At 47.6% G+C, this 21,793-nt stretch overlaps 1 protein-coding gene across 7 annotated transcripts in view; it reads right to left on the minus strand.

Moving 5' to 3' along the window:
- Positions 1 to 21,793, minus strand: part of ABCB11 (ATP binding cassette subfamily B member 11) — a 154,411-nt gene that overhangs the window by 35,749 nt on the left and 96,869 nt on the right. For 5 of the 7 annotated variants that reach the window (XM_078781566.1, XM_078781565.1, XM_078781564.1 and 2 more), the window contains 3 exons: positions 13,409 to 13,478; positions 11,448 to 11,607; positions 8,481 to 8,663 (listed from right to left, as the gene is read on the minus strand). In XM_078781566.1, coding sequence (XP_078637692.1) covers positions 8,481 to 8,663; positions 11,448 to 11,607; positions 13,409 to 13,478 — 413 coding nt within the window. The remainder of the gene's footprint in view (positions 1 to 8,480; positions 8,664 to 11,447; positions 11,608 to 13,408; positions 13,479 to 21,793) is intronic. The other 2 variants (XM_078781567.1, XM_078781568.1) reach the window with 1 other exon arrangement.

Consider the following 21,793-nt stretch of genomic DNA (forward strand, 5'->3'; position numbering starts at 1 on the left):
TGGCGTCCGGTGGGCGTCGTGCCGGACGAAGACGTACTCCGCGGTGCGAAGCTCCGGGGCGACGTGTGTAGGAGGGTGCCCGTGGTGCGCCGTCGGCACCGGGGCGAACCTCCGGGCGGTCTCCTGCAGCGCAGAACGCTCCTGCGCCGCGGACCATGGTGCCGTGGGGTCGGGGAGGAACTCGCCCGGCACCCGCAGCGGTTGTCCAAAAACCAACTCCGCCGCGGAGGCACACAGGTCATCCTTGGGCGCCGTCCGGAGGCCCAGCAGGACCAAGGGGAGCCTGTCGACCCAGCCGCCGTCGCGGAGGGTGGCCCGAAGCGCGGCCTTCAAGGAGCGGTGGAAGCGCTCGCACAGGCCATTGGCCTGGGGGTGGTAGGCCGTGGTTCGGTGCAGCTGGACCCCGAGGCCGCGCACGACCGCCCCCCAGAGCTCCGAGGTGAACTGGGGGCCGCGGTCGGACGAGATGTCCGAGGGGGCGCCGAACTGGGCGACCCAGGTGGCGATGAACGCCTGTGCAACGTCCGCCGCCGTCGTCGTCGCCAAAGGCACGGTCTCCGGCCACCGGGTGGTGCGGTCCACCATGGTGAGGACATGGGTGAAACCCCGCGAGGGGGGCAGAGGTCCCACCAGGTCCACGTGAACGTGGTCGAACCGACGTTCCGGCACCGTAAACGGGGCCAAGGGGGCCTGGGTGTGTCGGTGCACCTTTGCGCGCTGGCACGCGAGGCACGTCCTGGTCCAGCCGCGGACGGCCTTCCGGAGGCCATGCCAGACAGACTTGCCGGCGACCAACCTCTGGGAGGCCTTCGTGCCCGGGTGGGACAGGCCGTGGATGGCGTCAAAAACCTGGCGCTGCCAGCCTGCGGGCACGATGGGGCGAGGCCACCCGAGTGAGACGTCGCAAACGAGGGCCGTGCCCGCGCCGTCGAAGGGCACCTCGGTGACGCGGAGGCCCGTGACGGTGGTCCGCAGGGCCTGGACCCCAGGGTCGGCGGCCTGGTCCGCCACCATCCGGGCATAGTCGATGCCAAGGTGGACTGCGTGGGCGACGGCCCGGGAAAGGCAATCGGCCACCGGGTTGTCCTTTCCCGTGACGTGCCGGATGTCCGTCGTGTACTCGGACACGGCCGTGAGGTGACGCTGTTGCCGGGCCGACCACGGCTCGGCGACCTTGCCCATCGCGAAAACCAGCGGCTTGTGGTCGACGAAGGCCGTGAACGCACGGCCCTCGAGCAGATGGCGGAAGTGCCTGACCGCCAGGTGAAGCCCAAGCAACTCGCGGTCGAAGGTACTCTACCGGCGTTCGGGCGGGCGAAGCTGCCGGCTGAAGAACGCCAGCGGTTGCCAGGCACCACGCACCCATTGCTCGTACACCGCGCCCACCGCGTAGTCCGAGGCGTCGGAGGTGAGGGCGATCGGTGCATCGGGTGCGCGAGCATGGTGGCGTTGGCCAAGGCAAGCTTCGCGCCCGAGAACGCTGCGTCTATCTGCCCGGTCCAGGTAACGTCACCTTTGCCCGGCTTCCCTCGAAGGGCCTCGTGTAAGGGGCGCAGGAGCTGGGCGATGCGGGGCAGGAACCGATGGTAAAAGTTTACCATGCCCAGGAACTCCTGGAGCCCCTTGATCGTGCGGGGGTGCGGAAACCCCTTCACCGCCTCCACCTTGGCCGGTAGGGGGACGGCCCCGTGCCTGGTGACGCGGTGCCCCAAAAAGTCGATGCTGGTGACGCCGAACCGGCACTTGGTGGGGTTCACGATGAGGCCATGCTGGCCCAGGCGTTCGAAGAGCGTGCGGAGGTGATGAAGGTGCTCTTCGCGGGATGCGTTGGCGACGAGGATGTCATGCAGGTAGACATACAAAAAATCCAAGCCGCGCAAGACGCTGTCCATTAGGCGCTGGAACGCCTGAGCCGCATTTTTCAAACCGAAGGGCATCCGAAGAAATTCGAAAAGCCCGAATGGCGTGATGACAGCCGTCTTCGGGATGTCCTCCGGCCTGACAGGAACCTGATGGTAGCCGCGCACGAGGTCCACCTTTGAAAAGAAGGACATGCCCGCGAACCGGGCGGAGAAGTCCTGTATGTGGGGGATGGGGTAGCGGTCGGGGGTGGTGGCGTCGTTGAGGCGCCGGTAGTCCCCACACGGTCGCCATCCCCCGCCGGGCTTGGGCACGATGTGGAGCGGCGACGCCCACGCGCTCTCGGAGCGCCGCACATGATGCCGAGCCGCTCCAGCGTGGCGAAATCCACTTTCGCTACCGCGAGCTTCGTCGGCTCGAGGCGGCGTGCCCGGGCGTAGACTGGTGGCCCGGCGGTGGGGATGTGGTGTTCCACCCCGTGCTTGACGGTCCCCGCCAAGAAGGTCGGCTGCGTGAGGGCCGGGAAACCCGTGAGGAGGCGGGTGAATTCGTCCGCTGCCGGAAGTGTACAGATCAACCTGGCCGGAACCGAACCGCTCAGCAAGCCGCTCGGCGAGCCGCTCGATGAGCCGCTCTGTGAGCTGCTCAACGAGCCGGGCAGCGCGCACGTGAGCGAGCTGAATGTCTCAGCCTGGACAACTCTTCTGCGCTTTACATCGACCAGTAATCCATTAGCACATAAGAAGTCCGCGCCGAACAGTGCCATGGGCACGTCGGCCGTAACGAACGACCAATGGAAAACCTGCCCTCCGAACCGCAGGGAGAGACAGCGTTTTCCGTACGTGCGTATAGACGTACCATTGGCCGCAAGCAGCGCGGGACCTCGGCCCGCGGTTTGCTTGTCAGACGTACTGGCAGGAACGACACTCACCTGCACTCCCGTGTCGCACAGGTAACGGCGCCCGGACAAGGTGTCCGTTATGTACAGAAGGCTGTTTGAATTGCCGACGCTCACAGTTGCTACCGAGCGTCGGCTCGCCCGTTTCCCGACCTGCCGAATGAGCACGGCGGGCGACACTGCCGAGCCTCGTGGCCGAACTTGGCGTGGAAGAAACACCAGATGGGCGGCTGCGGCGTCGGAGGCCGTGGTTTTCTTCGCGGCGGTGGCGGTGGTGGTGGGCGGGGCGTGGCGGCGGACACGAGGTGCGGTGCATCAGGGAAAGCCTCGGGAGCCTCGGGAGCGGCGACCACACCAAGACTCGCCTGCGTGTCCAAAGCCGCGTAGTATTTGTCGGCCTTGGCAGCGAGCGCACGGGGTTCCGTTAACGCGGAACCGGCCAAAGCGAGGCGGACTCGTGCTGGCAGCTAGCGTCGAAATAACGCCCGGAATAGAGCGTTCGGGGTTTCGTCGCCCATGAGCGCCAGCATATGATCCATACGGACCGACGGTCGCGTGTCCCCGATCTCGGGGAGGTCCAAGAGGCGATCGGCCCGTGCGTCCACCGTAAGGCCGAACGTGTCGAGGAGGAGACGCTTGACCGCCTCGTACTTGCCGTCGGCAGGTGGATCCCTTAGGACCGATACGACGCGGGTGGCCGTGCCGGGCCCGAGGGCGGCGACCACGTGGCAGTACATGGTCTCGTCCACCATGATGCCTCGAAGTCGGAACTGGGCTTCTGCCTGCAGGAACCAAACTTTGGCTTGTGACTCCCAGAATTCGGGGAGCTTGATGGAGACCGCGTTGGTAGCCATTGTTGCGGCGGTTTCGGGTTGTCAGCGACGGCTGACTCGAATGTCGGAGGTCACCAATGAAGTGCGCGGTGCTACGGGCGCGACTTGCTACCAAGGAGGAAGCGGACAACGCGGTAAGTTTAATGTTCTTTATTAAAAGAGGTCACTGTAGCACTGGCGCGCTCCGGGCTGCGCGCCCAGTGTATATCCTGAGGCCACGCCTACCCCTCGGCGTGGCCGCCGCCCACTTGGTGCGCAGAATGATGTCACCATGCCAGTGAGCTGCCAGGATGGGGAGGATGCCAGGATGGGGAGGGGGAGGGGGATGTCACCATGCCAGGATGGGGAGGGGGAGGGGGAAAGGAGGGGGAGGAGGAGGAGGGGAGTGGAGGTGGGGGAAGGGGAGTGGGAGGGTAAGTGGGGAAGGGGGAGGGGAAGGGGGGAAGGGAGGGGGAAAGGGGAGGGGGAAAGGGGAGGGGTAGGGTGGAGGGGGAAGGGAGGGGGAAGGGGAAGGGGGGGGAAGGGGAGGATGGAGGGGGGAGGGGAGGTCGGAGGGGGGAGGGGAGGGGAGGTAACAATACATTACACACACATAAACTGTGTTTTATGTTCAATGGTCTGGCGGCGGGGATGGAACATCACGTGATCGCTCTGAGCGAATCAGCGCGCTGCTCTGCCACCGGCTCAGATTCCGTGTATAATATTCCTCGCTGAAAAAAAATCTATGTGAAACATGCTACTATCTATGCTAAATCATGCTAAATCATGCTAAAATCTATGCTACTTGCTGTGAGTTTATGGCGGCAAGGAACATCACGTGATCGCTCTGAGCAAATCAGCACGCTTCTCTGCCACCGGCTCAGATTCCGTGTATAATATTCCTCGCTGATAAAAAAATATGGATCTAAAGATGAAAGAAAAAAAAACCTATGTGGTGTGAATGGCAATGTTCCTCGCTGAAATGTGAAAAAACGCAATCGCTTTTCGCTCTGAATTACGTGCAAACGCGTAACTGTGAGTTTATGGCGGCAAGGAACATCACGTGATCGCTCTGAGCGAATCAGCGCGCTGCTCTGCCACCAGCTCAGATTCCATGTATTAAATATTCCTTGCTGAAATGCGCTGAGGTAAAAATATGGTAAAAAAATATTATGAAAATTTTTTTGGGGTCGGCCATGTTCTTCCCAGGCTCAATGGCCATGTCTATGCCAAATATCAAGCACGTGAGCCTCTCCGTTTAGGAATCTATCGGTAACATTACACACACACACACACACACACACACACACACACACACACACACACACACACACACACACACAAACTGTATTTTATATATATAGATGGTCTGGCGGCGGGGATGGAACATCACGTGATGTAGGGGGGAGGGGAGGACGGAGGGGGAGGGGAGGGAGAGGGGGGAGGGGGAAAGGGATGGAGGGGGAGGGGGGGAGGGGGGAGGTGGGGGAAGGGGAGGAGGAGGAGGAGGAGAGGGGGAGGAAGAGGGGGGGAGGGGAGAGGAGGGGGAGGGAGGGGGAGGAAGAGGGGGGAGGGGAGAGGAGGGGGAGGGAGGGGGAGGGGGAGGGGAGAAAGGGGGAGGGGGTCAGGAGGGGGAGGGGAGGGGGAAGAGAGGGAGGGGAGGGGAGGGGGGAGGAGAGGGAGGAGGGGGAGGGGAGGGGGAAGTGGGGGAAGGGGAGGGGGAGGGGGAGGGTAAGTGGGGAAGGGGGAGGAGAAGGGGGGAAGGGGAGGGGGAAAGGGGAGGGGGAAAGGGGAGGGGGAAAGGGGAGGGGGTAGGGTGGAGGGGGAAGGGGAAGGGGGGGAAGGGAGGATGGAGGGGGAGGGGAGGGCAGAGGGGGGAGGGGAGGGAGAGGGGGGAAAGGGAGGATGGAGGGGGGAGGGGAGGACGGAGGCGGGGAGGGGAGGGGAGGTAACATTACATTACACACACACAAACTGTGTTTTATGTTCAATTGTCTGGCGGCGGGAATGGAACATCACGTGATCGCTCTGAGCGAATCAGCGCGCTGCTCTGCCACCGGCTCAGATTCCGTGTATAATATTCCTCGCTGAAAAAAAATATGGATCTAAATATGAAAGAAAAAAAAACCGATGTGGTGTGAATGGCAATGTTCCTCGCTAAAATGTGAAAAAACGCAATCGCTTTTCGCTCTGAATTACGTGCGAACGCGTAACTGTGAGTTTATGGCGGCAAGGAACATCACGTGATCGCTCTGAGCGAATCAGCGCGCTGCTCTGCCACCGGCTCAGAATCCGTGTATTAAATATTCCTCGCTGAAATGCACTGAGGTAAAAATATGGTAAAAAAATATTCTGAAATAATTTTTTTTAGGTCGGCCATGTTCTTCCCAGGCTCAATGGCCATGTCTATGCCAAATATCAAGCACGTGAGCCTCTCCGTTTAGGAATCTATCGGTAACATTACACACACACACACACACACACACACACAAACTGTGTTTTATATATATAGATGGTCTGGCGGCGGGATGGAACATCACGTGATCACTCTGATCGAATCAGCGCGCTGCTCTGCCACCGGCTCAGATTCCGTGTATAATATTCCTCGCTGAAAAAAATCTATGTGAAACATGCTACTATCTATGCTAAATCATGCTAAATCATGCTAAATGCTAATCATGCTAAAATCTATGCTACTTGCTGTGAGTTTATGGCGGCAAGGAACATCATGTGATCGCTCTGAGCAAATCAGCGCGCTTCTCTGTCACCGGCTCAGAATCCGTGTATAATATTCCTCGCTGAAAAAAAATATGGATCTAAAGATGAAAGAAAAAAAACCCTATGTGGTGTGAATGGCAATGTTCCTCGCTGAAATGTGACAAAACGCAATCGCTTTTCGCTCTGAATTACGTGCGAACGCGTAACTGTGAGTTTATGGCGGTAAGGAACATCACGTGATCGCTCTGAGCAAATCAGCGCGCTGCTCTGCCACCGGCTCAGATTCCGTGTATTAAATATTCCTCGCTGAAATGCGCTGAGGCAAAAATATGGTAAAAAAATATTATGAATTTTTTTTTTTTAGGTCAGCCCTGTTCTTCCCAGGCTCAATGGCCATGTCTATGCCAAATATCAAGCACGTGAGCCTCTCCGTTTAGGAGTCTATCGGTAACATTACACACACACACACACACACACACACACACACACACACACACACACACACACACACACACACACACACACACACACAAACTGTGTTTTATATATATAGATTAAATATTCTAGAGAAGATCCATTTAAATAATTATAAAACTGCAGAGAATGGGTGTTCTATATAATTAATTACACGTTCTATAGAAGATCAATTTAAATAATAATAAAACTGCAGAGAATGTATGTTCTATATAATTAATTAAATATTCTATAGATGATCCATTTAAATAATTATTAAACTGCAGGGAATGAGTGTTCTATATAATTAATTACACATTCTATAGAACATCAATTTAAATAAGTATAAAATTGCAGAGAATGGGTGTTGTATATAATGAATTAAATATTCTATAGATTATAGAAGATCCATATAAATAATTATAAACCTGCAGAGAATGGGTGTTCCATATAATTAATTAAATATTCTATAGATTATAGAAGATCCATCTAAATAATAATAAAACTGCAGAGAATGTGTGTTCTATATAATTAATTAAATATTCTATAGAAGATTCATTTAAATAATTATTAAACTGCAGGGAATGAGTGTTCAGTATAATTAATTACACGTTCTATGGAAGATAAATTTTAATAATAATAAAACTGCAGAGAATGTGTGTTCTATATAATTAATTAAATATTCTATAGATGATCCATTTAAATAATTATTAAACTGCAGGGAATGAGTATTCTATATAAATAATTACACGTTCTATGGAAGAACAATTTTAATAATAATAAAACTGCGGAGAATGTGTGTTCTATATAATTAATTAAATATTCTATAGAAGATCCATTTAAATAATTATTAAACTGCAGGGAATGAGTGTTCTATATAAATAATTACACGTTCTATGGAAGATCAATTTTAATAATAATAATACTGCGGAAAATGTGTGTTCTATATAATTAATTAAATATTCTATCGATGACCCATTTAAATAATTATTAAACTGCAGGGAATGAGTGTTCAGTATAATTAATTACACGTTCTATAGAAGATCAATTTAAATAATTATAAAACTGCAGAGAATGGGTGTTCTATATATTTCATTAAATATTCTATAGATTATAGAAGATCCATCTAAATAATTATAAAACTGCAGAGAATGGGTGTTCTATATAATTAATTAAATATTCTATCGAAGATCCATTTAAATAATTATAAAACTGCAAAGAATGGGTGTTCTTTATATTTAATTACACATTCTATAGAAGATCCATTTACACAATTATGAAACTCTGCAGAGAATATTGGGCATCTTATCTTCCAGCATTAGTTGGTGGATGTTAAAGATCCTAAGGTTTCCTTCATGAAGATCAGACGAGCTAGCGCCAAATTCCTGCTCAAACCTACAGGGGGCAGTGCATGAGTGACCCAGCCATGCTCATAGCAAATGATGACTTACCACAGTCATGTGCTACATATGAAAGAAGAAGCAGGAGGACATAAACCAAATCGGTCAGAAATAAGAACCGCAGTGACATGATCTCTTCCTGCAAACTGATTGGAGTAGCTAGATGCGTTTGTCTGTCCAAACGTTCTGGAAAATCTGACTTTGCCATTATTTTAATATTTTTAGGAAGCATCATATACACGAGTTGATGTCATGTCACAGATTGTCTTTCCGCCTCAGATTGGATGATATACGGTTGACTTTGCTTGATGTTGGTACAATACTTTCATCGGAACTGACCCCAAGGATTTCACTGAAGAGGACGGCAAAGGTGGGGTTGATCCCTCCATTTATTGCTGCACCGAAGGCTCCGATCAACATGTAAGACCACTCAGGTGAGTTGTATTTGAGAATACGAATCATCGACGCAGGGGGTACATATTCCTCCTCTTCGTCATCTTGAACTTCTGTCACCACCATCTCCTGATAGAACAAGTGGCGATATAAATTATAAGAGCGATTCATTGCATCTACCATCATGAGTGAGATACACAATAGGACCTTAATTTAGTACAACTGTTGTTATTAATATGGCAATAGCATCCTCTCCATGCCACCTCAACTTTACTTTGATTCAACATATGAACATTCTAATGGAGTTGGTAATGCAAGGAGTAAATGCAAGAGTTCCTTCAGTGAAAATTTTGGACAGCAGATAGACATATTCGACAGGACAGCCACAAAAAGGCTTGAACATTGTCTTGATGTAAAGAGGGATGGGTTGATTGGATGGCATGGAGAATAATAAAAATCCCAACTGTGTCCGAAGGAAATGGTTCAGTTTGGAATTTCGAATATGAAATAGGCAAAGCCGAGAAACAAACAAAACCCTTTAGCATTACCTTTTAGAGTTTGTCGTGTTATAACTTGAGAACGGGTTAATGGATTTCAATAAATCCAACTACGGTGGATTCAGGTAACTCCCGGGAATGTTTGTAATCCAAATTTTTTTTTTATGGGTACATGGACACGCGTGTCAAAACTGCAAATGCCAACACGTGACGTTGGTTATCCCTGCAAGGAGAGCAGGATCTCCCAGAAATCCTTCTTTGTTAACTTGAGATCGGATTTCAATGAAACCACCCTCAGTAAGTAAACATAATCACTTTATCCCTCTCCCTACAAAGACGTTTTATCTACCACATTGATTCCAAATCTCCACGAATCTCCACGAATCCAAATCATACATTTTCCCCCATTTATTTCATTTAATGTATTTTTTAACACCAAACAACAACAACCTCTTTTTTCAATTACGCAAAGATTGGTGTTCCCGACAGCCAAGCAACGGGTCTTATATGCTAGGATATACAATATGTAGATTATGACATCCAAAATCTGCTGTTATAAAAGAAAAAAAAAAATACAAGCATATTAAGAAAAAAAATTCAATAGGTGAGATTTTGTGATTTTACAGTCACGTGAAAAAGTAAGTACACCCCATGTAAAGTTTTGACTTTTTCAACATATTTCAACATACAGATATTTCATCTTCATTTCAACAATATTGACAGATAAAGGTGATATAATATAACAAATATCATGAAACATTTACATTTTGTAGTCCATTGTATAATTTAAATAAACATAAATGCAAAGTTCGCATGTGGAAAAAGTAAGTACACCCCGACATTTATCACTACTTCAAATACCTAAAATTAGAATGAGGTGCACCAGCTCAGGTGCAAATGATTAGAACATCATTAGAGAGGATGTTGGAGGAACCTGTCTTACTTAAACCTCAGACATTATGTTTGGTTTGCTCTTTGTTGTTGAAGTGTGCGGCATCACCATGCCTAGATCAAAAGAGCTCTCTGAGGCCTTCAGAAAGAAAGTTATAGATGCCTACAAGTCTGGGAAGGGATTTAAAAAGATCTCCAAACAATTTGAAATCAATCATTCGACTGTCTGGAAGATCATCTACAAGTGGATAAGATTCCAAACAACTGCCAACTTGTTCAGGCCAGGCCGCCCCAGCAAGTTCAGCCCGAGAGCAGACCGCAAGATGCTGAAAGAAGTCTCTAAGAACCCCAGAATGTCATCACGGGACCTACAGGTAGCTCTTGCCACTGTTGATGTCAAAGTGCACGAGTCTACCATTAGAAAGAAGCTGCACAAATTTGATCTACATGGGAGGTGTGCCAGGAGGAAACCTTTGCTGTCCAGAAAGAACATCAGGGCAAGATTAAAGTTTGCCAATGAACACCTAGGCAAAGACCAGCACTTCTGGAACAATGTGCTCTGGACAGATGAGTCAAAGGTAGAGCTATTTGGCCACAGTACCAGAAGACATGTTTGGCGAAAACCAAAGACAGCATTTGACCACAAGAACCTGATACCAACTGTAAAGCATGGTGGTGGAAATATTATGGTTTGGGGGAGCTTTGCTGCATCAGGGCCTGGGCAGCTCACCATCATAGAATCCACTATGAATTCTTCATTGTACCAGAGGGTGCTTGAGGATAATGTGAGGCCATCTGTCGGAAAGTTGAAGCTCAACCGAAGGTGGACATTGCAACATGACAATGACCCTAAACATACCAGTAAATCCACCAATGAATGGCTGAAAAGAAAGAAATGGAGGATTCTGGAATGGCCAAGTCAAAGCCCGGATATAAATCCCATCGATATGTTGTGGGGGGATTTGAAACGAGCTGTGCATGCAAGAAACCCCTCAAACATCACACAGCTGAAAGAATTCTGCATGGAGGAGTGGGCAGAAATTTCTCCCAGTCGATGTCAGAGACTGGTAGACAGTTATAAGAAACGCCTACTTGAGGTTGTTTCTGCCAAAGGGGGCAATACCACCTATTCGAGCCAAGGGTGTACTTACTTTTTCCACATGCGAAATTTGCATTTATGTTTATTTAAATTATAGAATGGATTACAAAATGTAAATGTTTCATGATATTTGTTATATTATATCACCTTTATCTATCAATATTGTTGAAATGAAGATCAAATATCTGTATGTTGAAATATGTTGAAAAAGTCAAAACTTTACGTGGGGTGTACTTACTTTTTCACGTGACTGTATAGTGTATAGTCACATGCCTGCTGACTGTAACGGTTAGATGATTAGATGAAAAACAAATAAAAGGGAAAAAAAATATCAGAGCAAGCAATTGAAAATAGATGTATAAAGGGAATAACAGTGATCGTCCGCGATCAGAAATGTTCTGCAGTCCAGGTTGTCACCCCGGTTACCTTTTCATCCGCCTGATCCTGCAAGGTGAGTGGGATTGCGGATGATGCTGCCAACACCATTGCACCGTCGAGAGCAGAGCTGGACAGTTGGGAATGTGAGCGTGATCGCTGGCGTAGCGATCCTGTGCCCAAGGACTGTGATCCTGTATGATGCCTTTTCCTGGTCATTCACGGACATCGGTGATGTTCACAACTTAGTATGTTATCCTTGCTAGTTGTAATTGTCTCGAAATAGGCCAAGTAGTCATATAAGGTTGTGAATAATAATAAGAATGACCCAATATCATATTTTGAGATTTAAAAAATCTTCCATTTTGAGCCCTGTGACCCCAAGTCCCCAACCACTGGGGTATGAAGAAGACCACATCTTCAGATACATAGGGCTGCCGGAGCAGTTTCCTAGGCTATTGGGCACAATCCTGGACTGGTCGCCACTCCGACGCAGAACCTTGGGCATGAACCGGGGGTCAAATCCAAAAAATCGTTTCATATTTCATGCTCACCCCAATGTTGATTGCATATACAGTACTGTACAATGGTTTTTATTAAATAATGTTTAATCTTGATAACACATTATATAAATAGGCTGTTGATCATGTGCACATTGCACGAACATTATCGTAGTCAGTACATCAAGTCCCTTTTGGAAGAACACTTCTAGTATTACTCTCTTAAAGTTCAAATTTTGAAATTTCTAAAATCGCCATTTTTCATCCAATTGACTTGAAAATTGAACAGCATTTGTATAATGTCACTAAATTGTGAAACCAACTATTTTTTAGGTTAAAAGGTCAAAGGTAACCTTAGGATCAAACATCAAAAATGAAAATTTATGAATGAATGATCGTTTTAAGGCCATTTTTCCCCGCTAGAGTGGGGGTTAGCCTTGTGGGCCCCATGACAATCATAGTTCCCTTCTTGAGGCAATGTTTGTATGGCCGGATGCCCTTCCTGACACCAACCCTTAGTCGCCTCTTACCCTTTAGCGCAGGGATACGGTGTACCTGCTCTAAATCGGGGTACACACCGGGATCATTCATCCCAGCAAGCTGGTACTCAATTTGCCAAGCTCGGAAGGATGACAGGCTGAGTCAACCCCCCTGGCGTTAATTCAGCGATCGACCGTGATTCGAATTCAGGATTCTAGGATCCCAAGCCGGCACCCTAACCGCTAAGCCAACACCAGGCATAATCAAACATCAAAAAGCATCCATTTTAATCTGAAAAACCATCAATTTTCATCCGATTGACTTGATAATAGAACAGCATTTGCATATCCATTAACTAAATAGGGAAAACAACTATTTTTGACATCAAAATGTCAAAGGTCAACTCAAGGTCAAACTTCCAAAATCATCAATTTTCATCTGAAAAACCATCACTTTTCATCCGATGGACTTGAAAATTAAATAGCAATTGCACAGTGCCTCAGAGAATTGAGAAACCAACTACTTTTAAGGTCAAAAGGTCAAAGGTCAACTCAAGGTCAAACTTCTAAAATCATAAATTTTCATCTGAAAAATCATACATTTTGATCCTATTAACTTGGAAAATTAAACAGCAATTACATAGTGTATTGCTGATTTGGGAAACCAACTCTCTAATGGCAAAAGGTCAAAGGTCAACTCAAAGTCCAACTTCGAATATCATCAATTTTCATCTGAAAAATCATCAATTTTAGTCCGATTGACCCGAGCTTTGATCAAGATCGTCAATCTTAATCTTAATGAAATGGACAATTTGATGTATTCATGACAGCTTTTTTGGGGGGGAAGGGGTGGATTTTGCAAGTATCCTGCTCTGCATGACGTCTTCTTGTTATTTTATTATTGTTATTTATATTATTTATTAGTATTTACATTATCGTTTTTCATGACATTGATATAAGTGTGTAAACGATAAAAGTGCACAACCTGTTACTATGAACAAATGCAAATATTTTCTGATCGAATACGCCTCACCGCTGTTTGGACCGCAAACTTCGTTCACGAAGTAGAATCTTTGCAGCATCCTCGATCTCTTGCTTCGTTGCTGCAAGGCACAATAAAAGCATGTTATCATGCAGATATCGATAACATTTTTATTAACTCGTAAAGGAATGAAAAGAACAAGTCACCCATATTAACATATATAGTAGGGTGGAGGGGGTTAGCGTGCACCCCTGGAAATCAATTTCCAAAGGACATTTTTATATTGGAAAAAATGTGTAGAAACCGATTTGCTATGTTAAAAAGTTGTCAGGGTGTCCCACGTGCCATTTTTATGCAAATTAAGCCGCCATTATGGATAAATCTGTTATTCACCATATCTCCGCCAATATTACAGATAACTGAAAAACAAGGTGTCTAGACCCATATTTTGAGGGTCAAAGATCATTATAAGACCAGTCTTGAAGTGACCACGTTGTAGCGGTTCCCGCTGGATGTACACAATCGCCTTGTACCTGCCAGGACGCGGCCAGGGCGCAATCGCCATGCCGGGCTCGTCCGGACGGGCCCAGACGCGCCTCTCCCAGGCATGCCCGGACTCGCTGTTCCCGGGCACGCCCGAACCTCCCGGGCACGCCCGGTCTCGTCTTTCCCGGGCATGCCCGCTCTTGCCTTTCCGAGCGCCCGGGCATGCCCAGCCTCGACTTGCCAGGCCGCGTCCAGGACACCCGGGCATGTCCAGACTCGCCTTTCCAGGGCTCGCCCAGAGCGTCCGGGCATGCCCGCTCTCGCCTTTCCAGGGCTCGCCCAGAGCGCCCGGGCACGCCCAGCCTCGACTTGCCAGGCCACGTCCAGGACGCCCGGGCATGTCCAGACTCGCCTTTCCAGGACTCGCCCTTGACACCCAGGCATGCCCGGTCTCGCTTTTCCCGGGAAAACGCTCCGGCATATATGTGTATATATATTGCTGCCCGATAAACGGGCTTTTCAGAGTACCCGAGTGTGATACATGCAATAAAGCAACTCGGATGAATTTCCGTCTTTGGTCGCGTCAAATCCTTTCGATTCGCGTTGGAGCACCGCTCCTTCAACGTGTCCTTGGCATGTAAAATATGCAAATTAGTGCCGCCATCAAACACATAGGGTGTTTGAGGGTTATTGATGGAAACGCATGTAATTTCACAAATAGTGTTATTTTAAAATGTTAATTTTTATGGTCGTCTTATTATTGGTGACAAGGCCTACTCTTTCTCATTCCAGAGTAACAGTTGTGGTAGAAGTGGACATAAGCCATCATGCCCAAACGAAAACGTGATGGGAGTGCCGATCTTGCAGTCCCCCAAAGCACCCGCAAAACACCTACATGCATGCTTCATGTGCTGTCCATGTCTGATCATGGCCCTTTTACAACCCTGAGTAAAATCAAAGGAACTGCAAGTGAAAAACTACAGCACCTTCATAGGATCCGGGACCGACGTCTCCGCCAGTCACATGAGTCCCCCTATCGTATGCAATCAGTGTGCGACCAGATCCCCGCAACTCTCCCCGATGACCTGGAAAGTACTGGGTATCACCGTCAGTGTTATCAGCGTTTTACTGGCAACCTGCATCTTCTGGGAGATGAGATCGAACCAGAAGCATCAACCTCGCTATTGCATTCCCCCGTAAACATTCCGATGGATCCGTCTTCCCACCAGAGTGCATTTTCTGTGAGAAAGTAGAGATCAAAGGTGTTGATCGCAAAACGGAGGAGCTGAAAACTTCTCATCTTGGAAGAACAAAGAAAATGCATGGGAGCAAATCGAATCACGGGCCGAGAAAATGGGTCTATTTCGACTCCATCGACTGGTGAAAAGCACAGACCTCTTTGCTGTTGAGGCCAAACACCATCCATCATGCTTGAGATCCTTCCGCATATCATTCGCTAACTACGAGCGCGGGATTAACAGAGCAAAAGAACCAAAGTACACTGAACACGCTCACATGTCAGCCGCCCATGAGAAGGCACTCGTCTCGGTATGGGAGCACATTCAAACTCATGTCGTCCAGCAGAATGAGGTCCAACGGCTATCTTCCTTGCGCTTGCTATATATTGAAGAACTGAAACGGAATGGGTACGAGAACGAGAACTATCGCTCTGAGAAACTACTGAAACGCCTACAGAATGACCCAATCAAGGATCATGTCTCCTTCATGAAGGTCGATCATGACAAATTTGATGCCATTTCATTCTGGCTCGTGTACAGTTCGAATATCTCTGTTATTGATGCTCTTGCACGAGCTTACACTCTCGGAAGCACAGACAAATACCAAAACGCCGCTCTCCTTCTTCGTGGTAATATTCTACAGGCTTTCAGAGAGTCCCAAAGCCTACCGTGGGCCGCCAACATGGAGCTCAGTTCTGATGAGCTTCTACCTTCAGACCTCGTCCGGTTCCTCAGCATGGTTATGTCCGGCAAGGAAGATATGGAGACGAGCGAAAAGATGAAGTGCCTGGTATTCTCCATCAGGCAAGACATGTGCCATGCAGTGTCAGAGGGAAAATGGAAGTTACCAAAACACATGCTTTTCTGTGTGACTGTCAGGCACTTGTTCCGTAGCAAGCAGCTCACCAAGATATTGTACAGGCTTGGCCACTCAGAGACCTACGATTTTGGTTTAGAGATGGAAACCGCCCTGGCCAAGGCCCTAGATAAAGTCTCAACCTATCTGACGCCCCAAATCGTGATGGGAGAGGGCAACGTGGTATTTCATTGTGAGTGGGACAACTTGAATAAAATCACTACGAATGTGCACGGCAGCAACATTGTCAACAGTGCTGGGGGAATCATGGTGCAGGAGGTCAAGCCTGGGACCCAGAGCCCCAATGTCCGAACGCTGCCTAAAATGGACAAGTCGCAACAGCGTAGCTGAAAGTTGATACACCAGAAACTCTCCCACCCTTGCACTTCACTCGTATCGGGCCAACGTTTCCCGATGGCTCATCATTCACACCCCCTGTAGAGAATGACGCAGTCTATACTACTAATATGCAAGAGTACTATGTCTGGCTCTTCAGCAGGTATATTGGAAGCAGTGGCATGCAGCCCATGCCTGAACTAGGGGGATTCATTTCTGCAACTGGAACTCCCCCACCCAGAAAATCAAAAGTGGACTACTTTACACCTATCCATCAACCAATAACTGACAACACAGTCGTTCGTGAACTATTGAAGCACTCGGAGGTTGCCACAGCTGAGGTGGGTCAGAAGTGGGTCCTAAATACATTCGATCTGGGAGTTTGTATGAAAGCACCACCCATCATCTGGCGTTGGCCAGATGAATTTGCCAATCATGTGATCATGATCGGACCCTTTCACACGTCCATGAACTATATCGGCATGCTCACAGGCCATAAAATGAAGGGTTCTGGATACACAGAGATTCTGTTTGAGGCGCAGCTGGTGACAAGTGGATGTCTCAAAGGTGTTCTCAGTGGAAAGGCATACGCCAAGTCCCTATTTTGCCTCAAAACCGTGTGCGAAGCAATAGAAAGGCTTTTGATGGAGCGATTCGCCGAGGAGGAGAACATCACCATCGATGACCCTGCTGCAATTCTCGACATGACCCAGTCTTGCAACCGAGAGAACCTCGATGAAGCCCTCAAATGTAAGTAAGGTAATGTAAGGTAATGGTGGCACTAATTTGCATATTTTACATGCCAAGGACACATGTGGTCACTTCAAGACTGGTCTTATAATGATCTCTGACCCTCAAAATATTGGTCTAGACACCTTTTTCTTTCAGTTATCTGTAATATTGGCGGAGATATGGTGAATAACAGATTTATCCATAATGGCGGCTTAATTTGCATAAAAATGGCACGTGGGACATCCGGACAACTTTTTAACATAGCAAATCGTTTCTACGCATTCTTTCCAATATAAAAACGCCCATTAGAAATTGATTTCCAGGGGTGCACGCTAACCCCCTCTACCAACTAGACTAATACACACACACACACACACACACACACACACACACACACACACACACACACACACACACACACACACACACACACCTCGTGTCCACCACCGCATGCATCTACCCCTTTCCACCAGACATACACATATACACACCTCTCCCCTTCCCTCAGACACACACATGCAGACCTCTCACAACCCGTGCCCCAAACACACCTTTTTTCACAAGTTTCCTTCTCACAAATCTATGACCATTTATTGAACAGTAAACAGCCATTTCTAAAGCATTATATTAACATTTAAGGAATGTTGTAAATGATAATAATTCAACACACCCTTTGCTTAACTTATTTGAAATGCAAACATCAAAATAGTTTTCTAACCAAAGTAAAGCTCTATAAACTTTTAAGCATTTCATAGATTTTCCGACTGCTCAGAACATTACCTGGAGGTTTCAACCTTTTCAGTGCAGAACCTCTCCAAACGATGGACCCACAACCGTGGCCGTGGGTCTACATCAGAAGATCCACAATCTCAGCTCGGTCCAAACAGTCGGTCAGCCTAACAATCGAAATTCACTATTCCTACATGCTACCTTTATTGTAAGAGGGTTTCAAGGGACACAAACTTGACATTTTTAAAGAAGATATATGTTTAAGAGGATGACATCGCTGACCCATTAACACACAAAAAAAATGTGGAGAATTATAAGCCGGATAATCGTTTTTTTTTTAAAATTGGACTATTTTCACTTACGTGATACAAATGAGCTACTTGCGTGGCGTCAGGGGTGCACAACTCAATTGATGGATGCGTATGTCTGGCGTCTGCGTTTCATCACAGGTTATTCTAGCGTTAAAGATGCCGATGTGCCAAGCTTTTAACTGTTTGAATCGTCGAGGAATTTGCCCACAGAAGTTGCTTTTTACATCCCTGACCCATAAAAAAAAGATTGTCAACGTTGTTCTTTGTGGTTGAAAACCCGAGGAACAACCAAATTCAACAGCAAAATGTATGTTCATTCAAAATATCCAATTGTTTGTGAAGACCACTACGAACATATTTGATCAACAGGCTCACTACTTGGGAAACAAACCTCGGAAGTTGCTGCAACATGATGCAGTACCAACAATTTTGCAGCCACAAATCCTATACATTGCCCCCTATCACGACCCTCTATGGTTCAGAGACATAATGTTCAAATACAAAGACAGATAAGACACTTTGTTTTAACTCTTTTTTCCCCATAATATTATCCTTTGCAACTTTGTCGATGTCACTAGATGCGTAGACACAGTCCACTAGTAATGTACAGGGTATTTCAAAAAGTGGACTATTTGAGCAGCCTGATATTCTGTCTTTTTTAATGCTATACCCTTCTCTCTTGCAGGTTATGGTGGTGGTGGTGGTTTTGCCATTTCTAACAAGTAGTCAGTAGATCCCTATGTCAACTATGGTGTTCACAGTGGAACAAAAAGTGAAAATTGTGACTTTGTAGTTTGAGACAAAATCCGACGTGCAGGTGTGCCAACGATACTGTCAGTATTACAATGTTCACACCTGTGATGGACCCTCCAATGGGAGCATTCAGTGGTTTGTGGAGCACTTCCAAGCACAGGGAAGCGTGTAAAATTAAAAAAGGCAACAGTGGCCGCCCATCAATTGCTACCAAGGACCAAAGGAACATTGATCTTGAGAGATTCTGCTATCGAAAGTCCAAAGAAATCCCACCCTCAGCATTCCCGAGAACTGGCGATCTCCGCCTCATATGTGTGGCGCATTCTCAATTCTGAACTCAAACTCTACCCCTACATCATACCTGTAAGTCATAAACTACCTCTGAATGACATGGCAAGATGAGTAACAATGTGTGATTGGTTCAGTGACCGAATGGAAAGGTACCCAAATTGGATCAACTCTTTGTGGTTCAGTGATGAAGCACACTTCCATTCGAATGAGGCTATCAACAACATCTTCTGGGGTGCTGAGCCTCCTGAGGAGGTGTGTGAGATGTCTCTCAAGGGTCCAATTCCACTTGCTTCTGTGCATTGAATGGCAGATGGGGTATGCTGGGACTGTATTGGTTCGAGGACGCCATTGGTAAGACAGTCACAGTCAAGGGTGAGCGGTACCGTGATGTCTTACGCCAGTTCCACAATGCTCTTGCTCAACTACTGTCTCCAAACCAATTTAGTCTAGTAGGAAGACTAGGTCCCCCTGCACCCCCCGGAGATATACTTCTAATCAGTGTTTCTAGATTGGAAAAAATGTGTAGAAAATGACTAGCTATGGCCCCAAGCTGAAAAAATGTCCCACATACCATTTTTATGCAAATTACTGCTGCAAATTTTATGCAAAATTATGCAAATTTTATGCAAATTTTTGATGAGGAGTAGAGTTGAGGGGTCTTTGAGGGCTTCATCGAGGTGCTCTCGGTTGCAAGACTGGGTCATTCTGAGAAGCACAGCAGGGTCAGAGATCATGATGTTCTCCTCCTCAGTGAATCTCTCCATCAACAGCCTCTCCATTGCCTCACACACTGTTTTGAGGCAAAAGAGGGACTTTGCGTAGGCCTTTCCACTGAGAACACCTTTGAGAGATCCACTTGTTACTAGTTGTGCCTCAAAGAGAATCTCTGCATATCCAGAACCACGCATCTTGTGTCCAGTGAGCATCCCGATGTAGTTCATGGATGTGTGGAAGGGTCCAATCGTTACTACATGACTAGCAAATTCATTTGGCCAGCGCCAGATGATGGGAAGGGCTTTCATGCAGACACCCAGATCAAATGTATTCAGGACCCATCTCTGACCCACCTCAGCAGTTGCTGCCTCGGAACGCTTCAGTAGCTCACGAACAACTGCGTTGTCTGTGATCGGTCTGTGCCTGGTGCCTGCATGGCATGGCAATGGCCTGCAGCCTGTGCCTGGGCTAGGGGGTTTCACCTCTGCAACTGGTTCTCCCCCACCCAGCAAATCAACAGTCGACTACTGCACGCCTATCCACCAACCGATCACAGACAACGCAGTTGTTCGTGAGCTACTGAAGCGTTCCGAGGCAGCAACTGCTGAGGTGGGTCAGAGATGGGTCCTGAATACATTTGATCTGGGTGTCTGCATGAAAGCCCTTCCCATCATCTGGCGCTGGCCAAATGAATTTGCTAGTCATGTAGTAACGATTGGACCCTTCCACACATCCATGAACTACATCGGGATGCTCACTGGACACAAGATGCGTGGTTCTGGATATGCAGAGATTCTCTTTGAGGCACAACTAGTAACAAGTGGATCTCTCAAAGGTGTTCTCAGTGGAAAGGCCTACGCAAAGTCCCTCTTTTGCCTCAAAACAGTGTGTGAGGCAATGGAGAGGCTGTTGATGGAGAGATTCACTGAGGAGGAGAACATCATGATCTCTGACCCTGCTGTGCTTCTCAGAATGACCCAGTCTTGCAACCGAGAGCACCTCGATGAAGCCCTCAAAGACCCCTCAACTCTACTCCTCATCAAAAATTTGCATAAAATTTGCATAATTTTGCATAAAATTTGCAGCAGTAATTTGCATAAAAATGGTATGTGGGACATTTTTTCAGCTTGGGGCCATAGCTAGTCATTTTCTACACATTTTTTCCAATCTAGAAACACTGATTAGAAGTATATCTCCGGGGGGTGCAGGGGGACCTAGTCTTCCTACTAGACTAATTCAGACTTGCATGGTTCATGCAGGACAGTGCCCCACCGCACATTGCAGGTGAAACCATCGACTTGCTCCACCAGCTCTTTGGAAATCGTGTCATCAGCCTGCGCACAGCGCATGAGTGTGTGCCACACAGACTTGTGACAAATCTGCTATGACATGAGCGTGTGACAAATCTGCCACACAGATTACACCACAGACCCGGATTTGAATCCATGGGATTTTTTTCTTTTGGGGTGCTGCCAAAGGTCAAGTTTACACAAACAAACTTCAAACCCTGACTGGCCTGAAGCAGGAGGTGGAGGACTACCAGCAGGCTACCACTCCAGCCACTTGCAGACGATTTGTGGAGAATTTCGGAGTCAGGATCAAAGCCTGTTTGAACAGAGGCAGAACACACATTGAAAATGCCAATTACAAGCAGAATAATGAGTGATTTGAAAATGGCATGTTGTATGTTTTCCACCAATGTATCACTCTACTTGCTACCTTTTTTAATTTTCCTACAATAAAATGTTCAAATAGTCCACTTTTTTTGAAACACCCTGTACATACTACCCCATGTTATATATATATATATATTCAGCGAGTATAGTACAGCGGTACTGCTACGGGCCCGCCACCGGTCAGTCAACTTGAAATGTTTTTTTTTCCATTATTTTTGCAACAAACCATTTCATTCCCATAAAGATATATGATCAAGAGGGTTCTTTGCCTTCCTCTACCATTAAGTAATAATAAATCGCACCCTTGTCCGAAG

The sequence above is a fragment of the Myxine glutinosa genome, chromosome 7, assembly GCF_964187855.1.
Source record: "Myxine glutinosa chromosome 7, kmMyxGlut1.1, whole genome shotgun sequence".
Lineage (NCBI taxonomy): Eukaryota > Metazoa > Chordata > Myxini > Myxiniformes > Myxinidae > Myxine > Myxine glutinosa.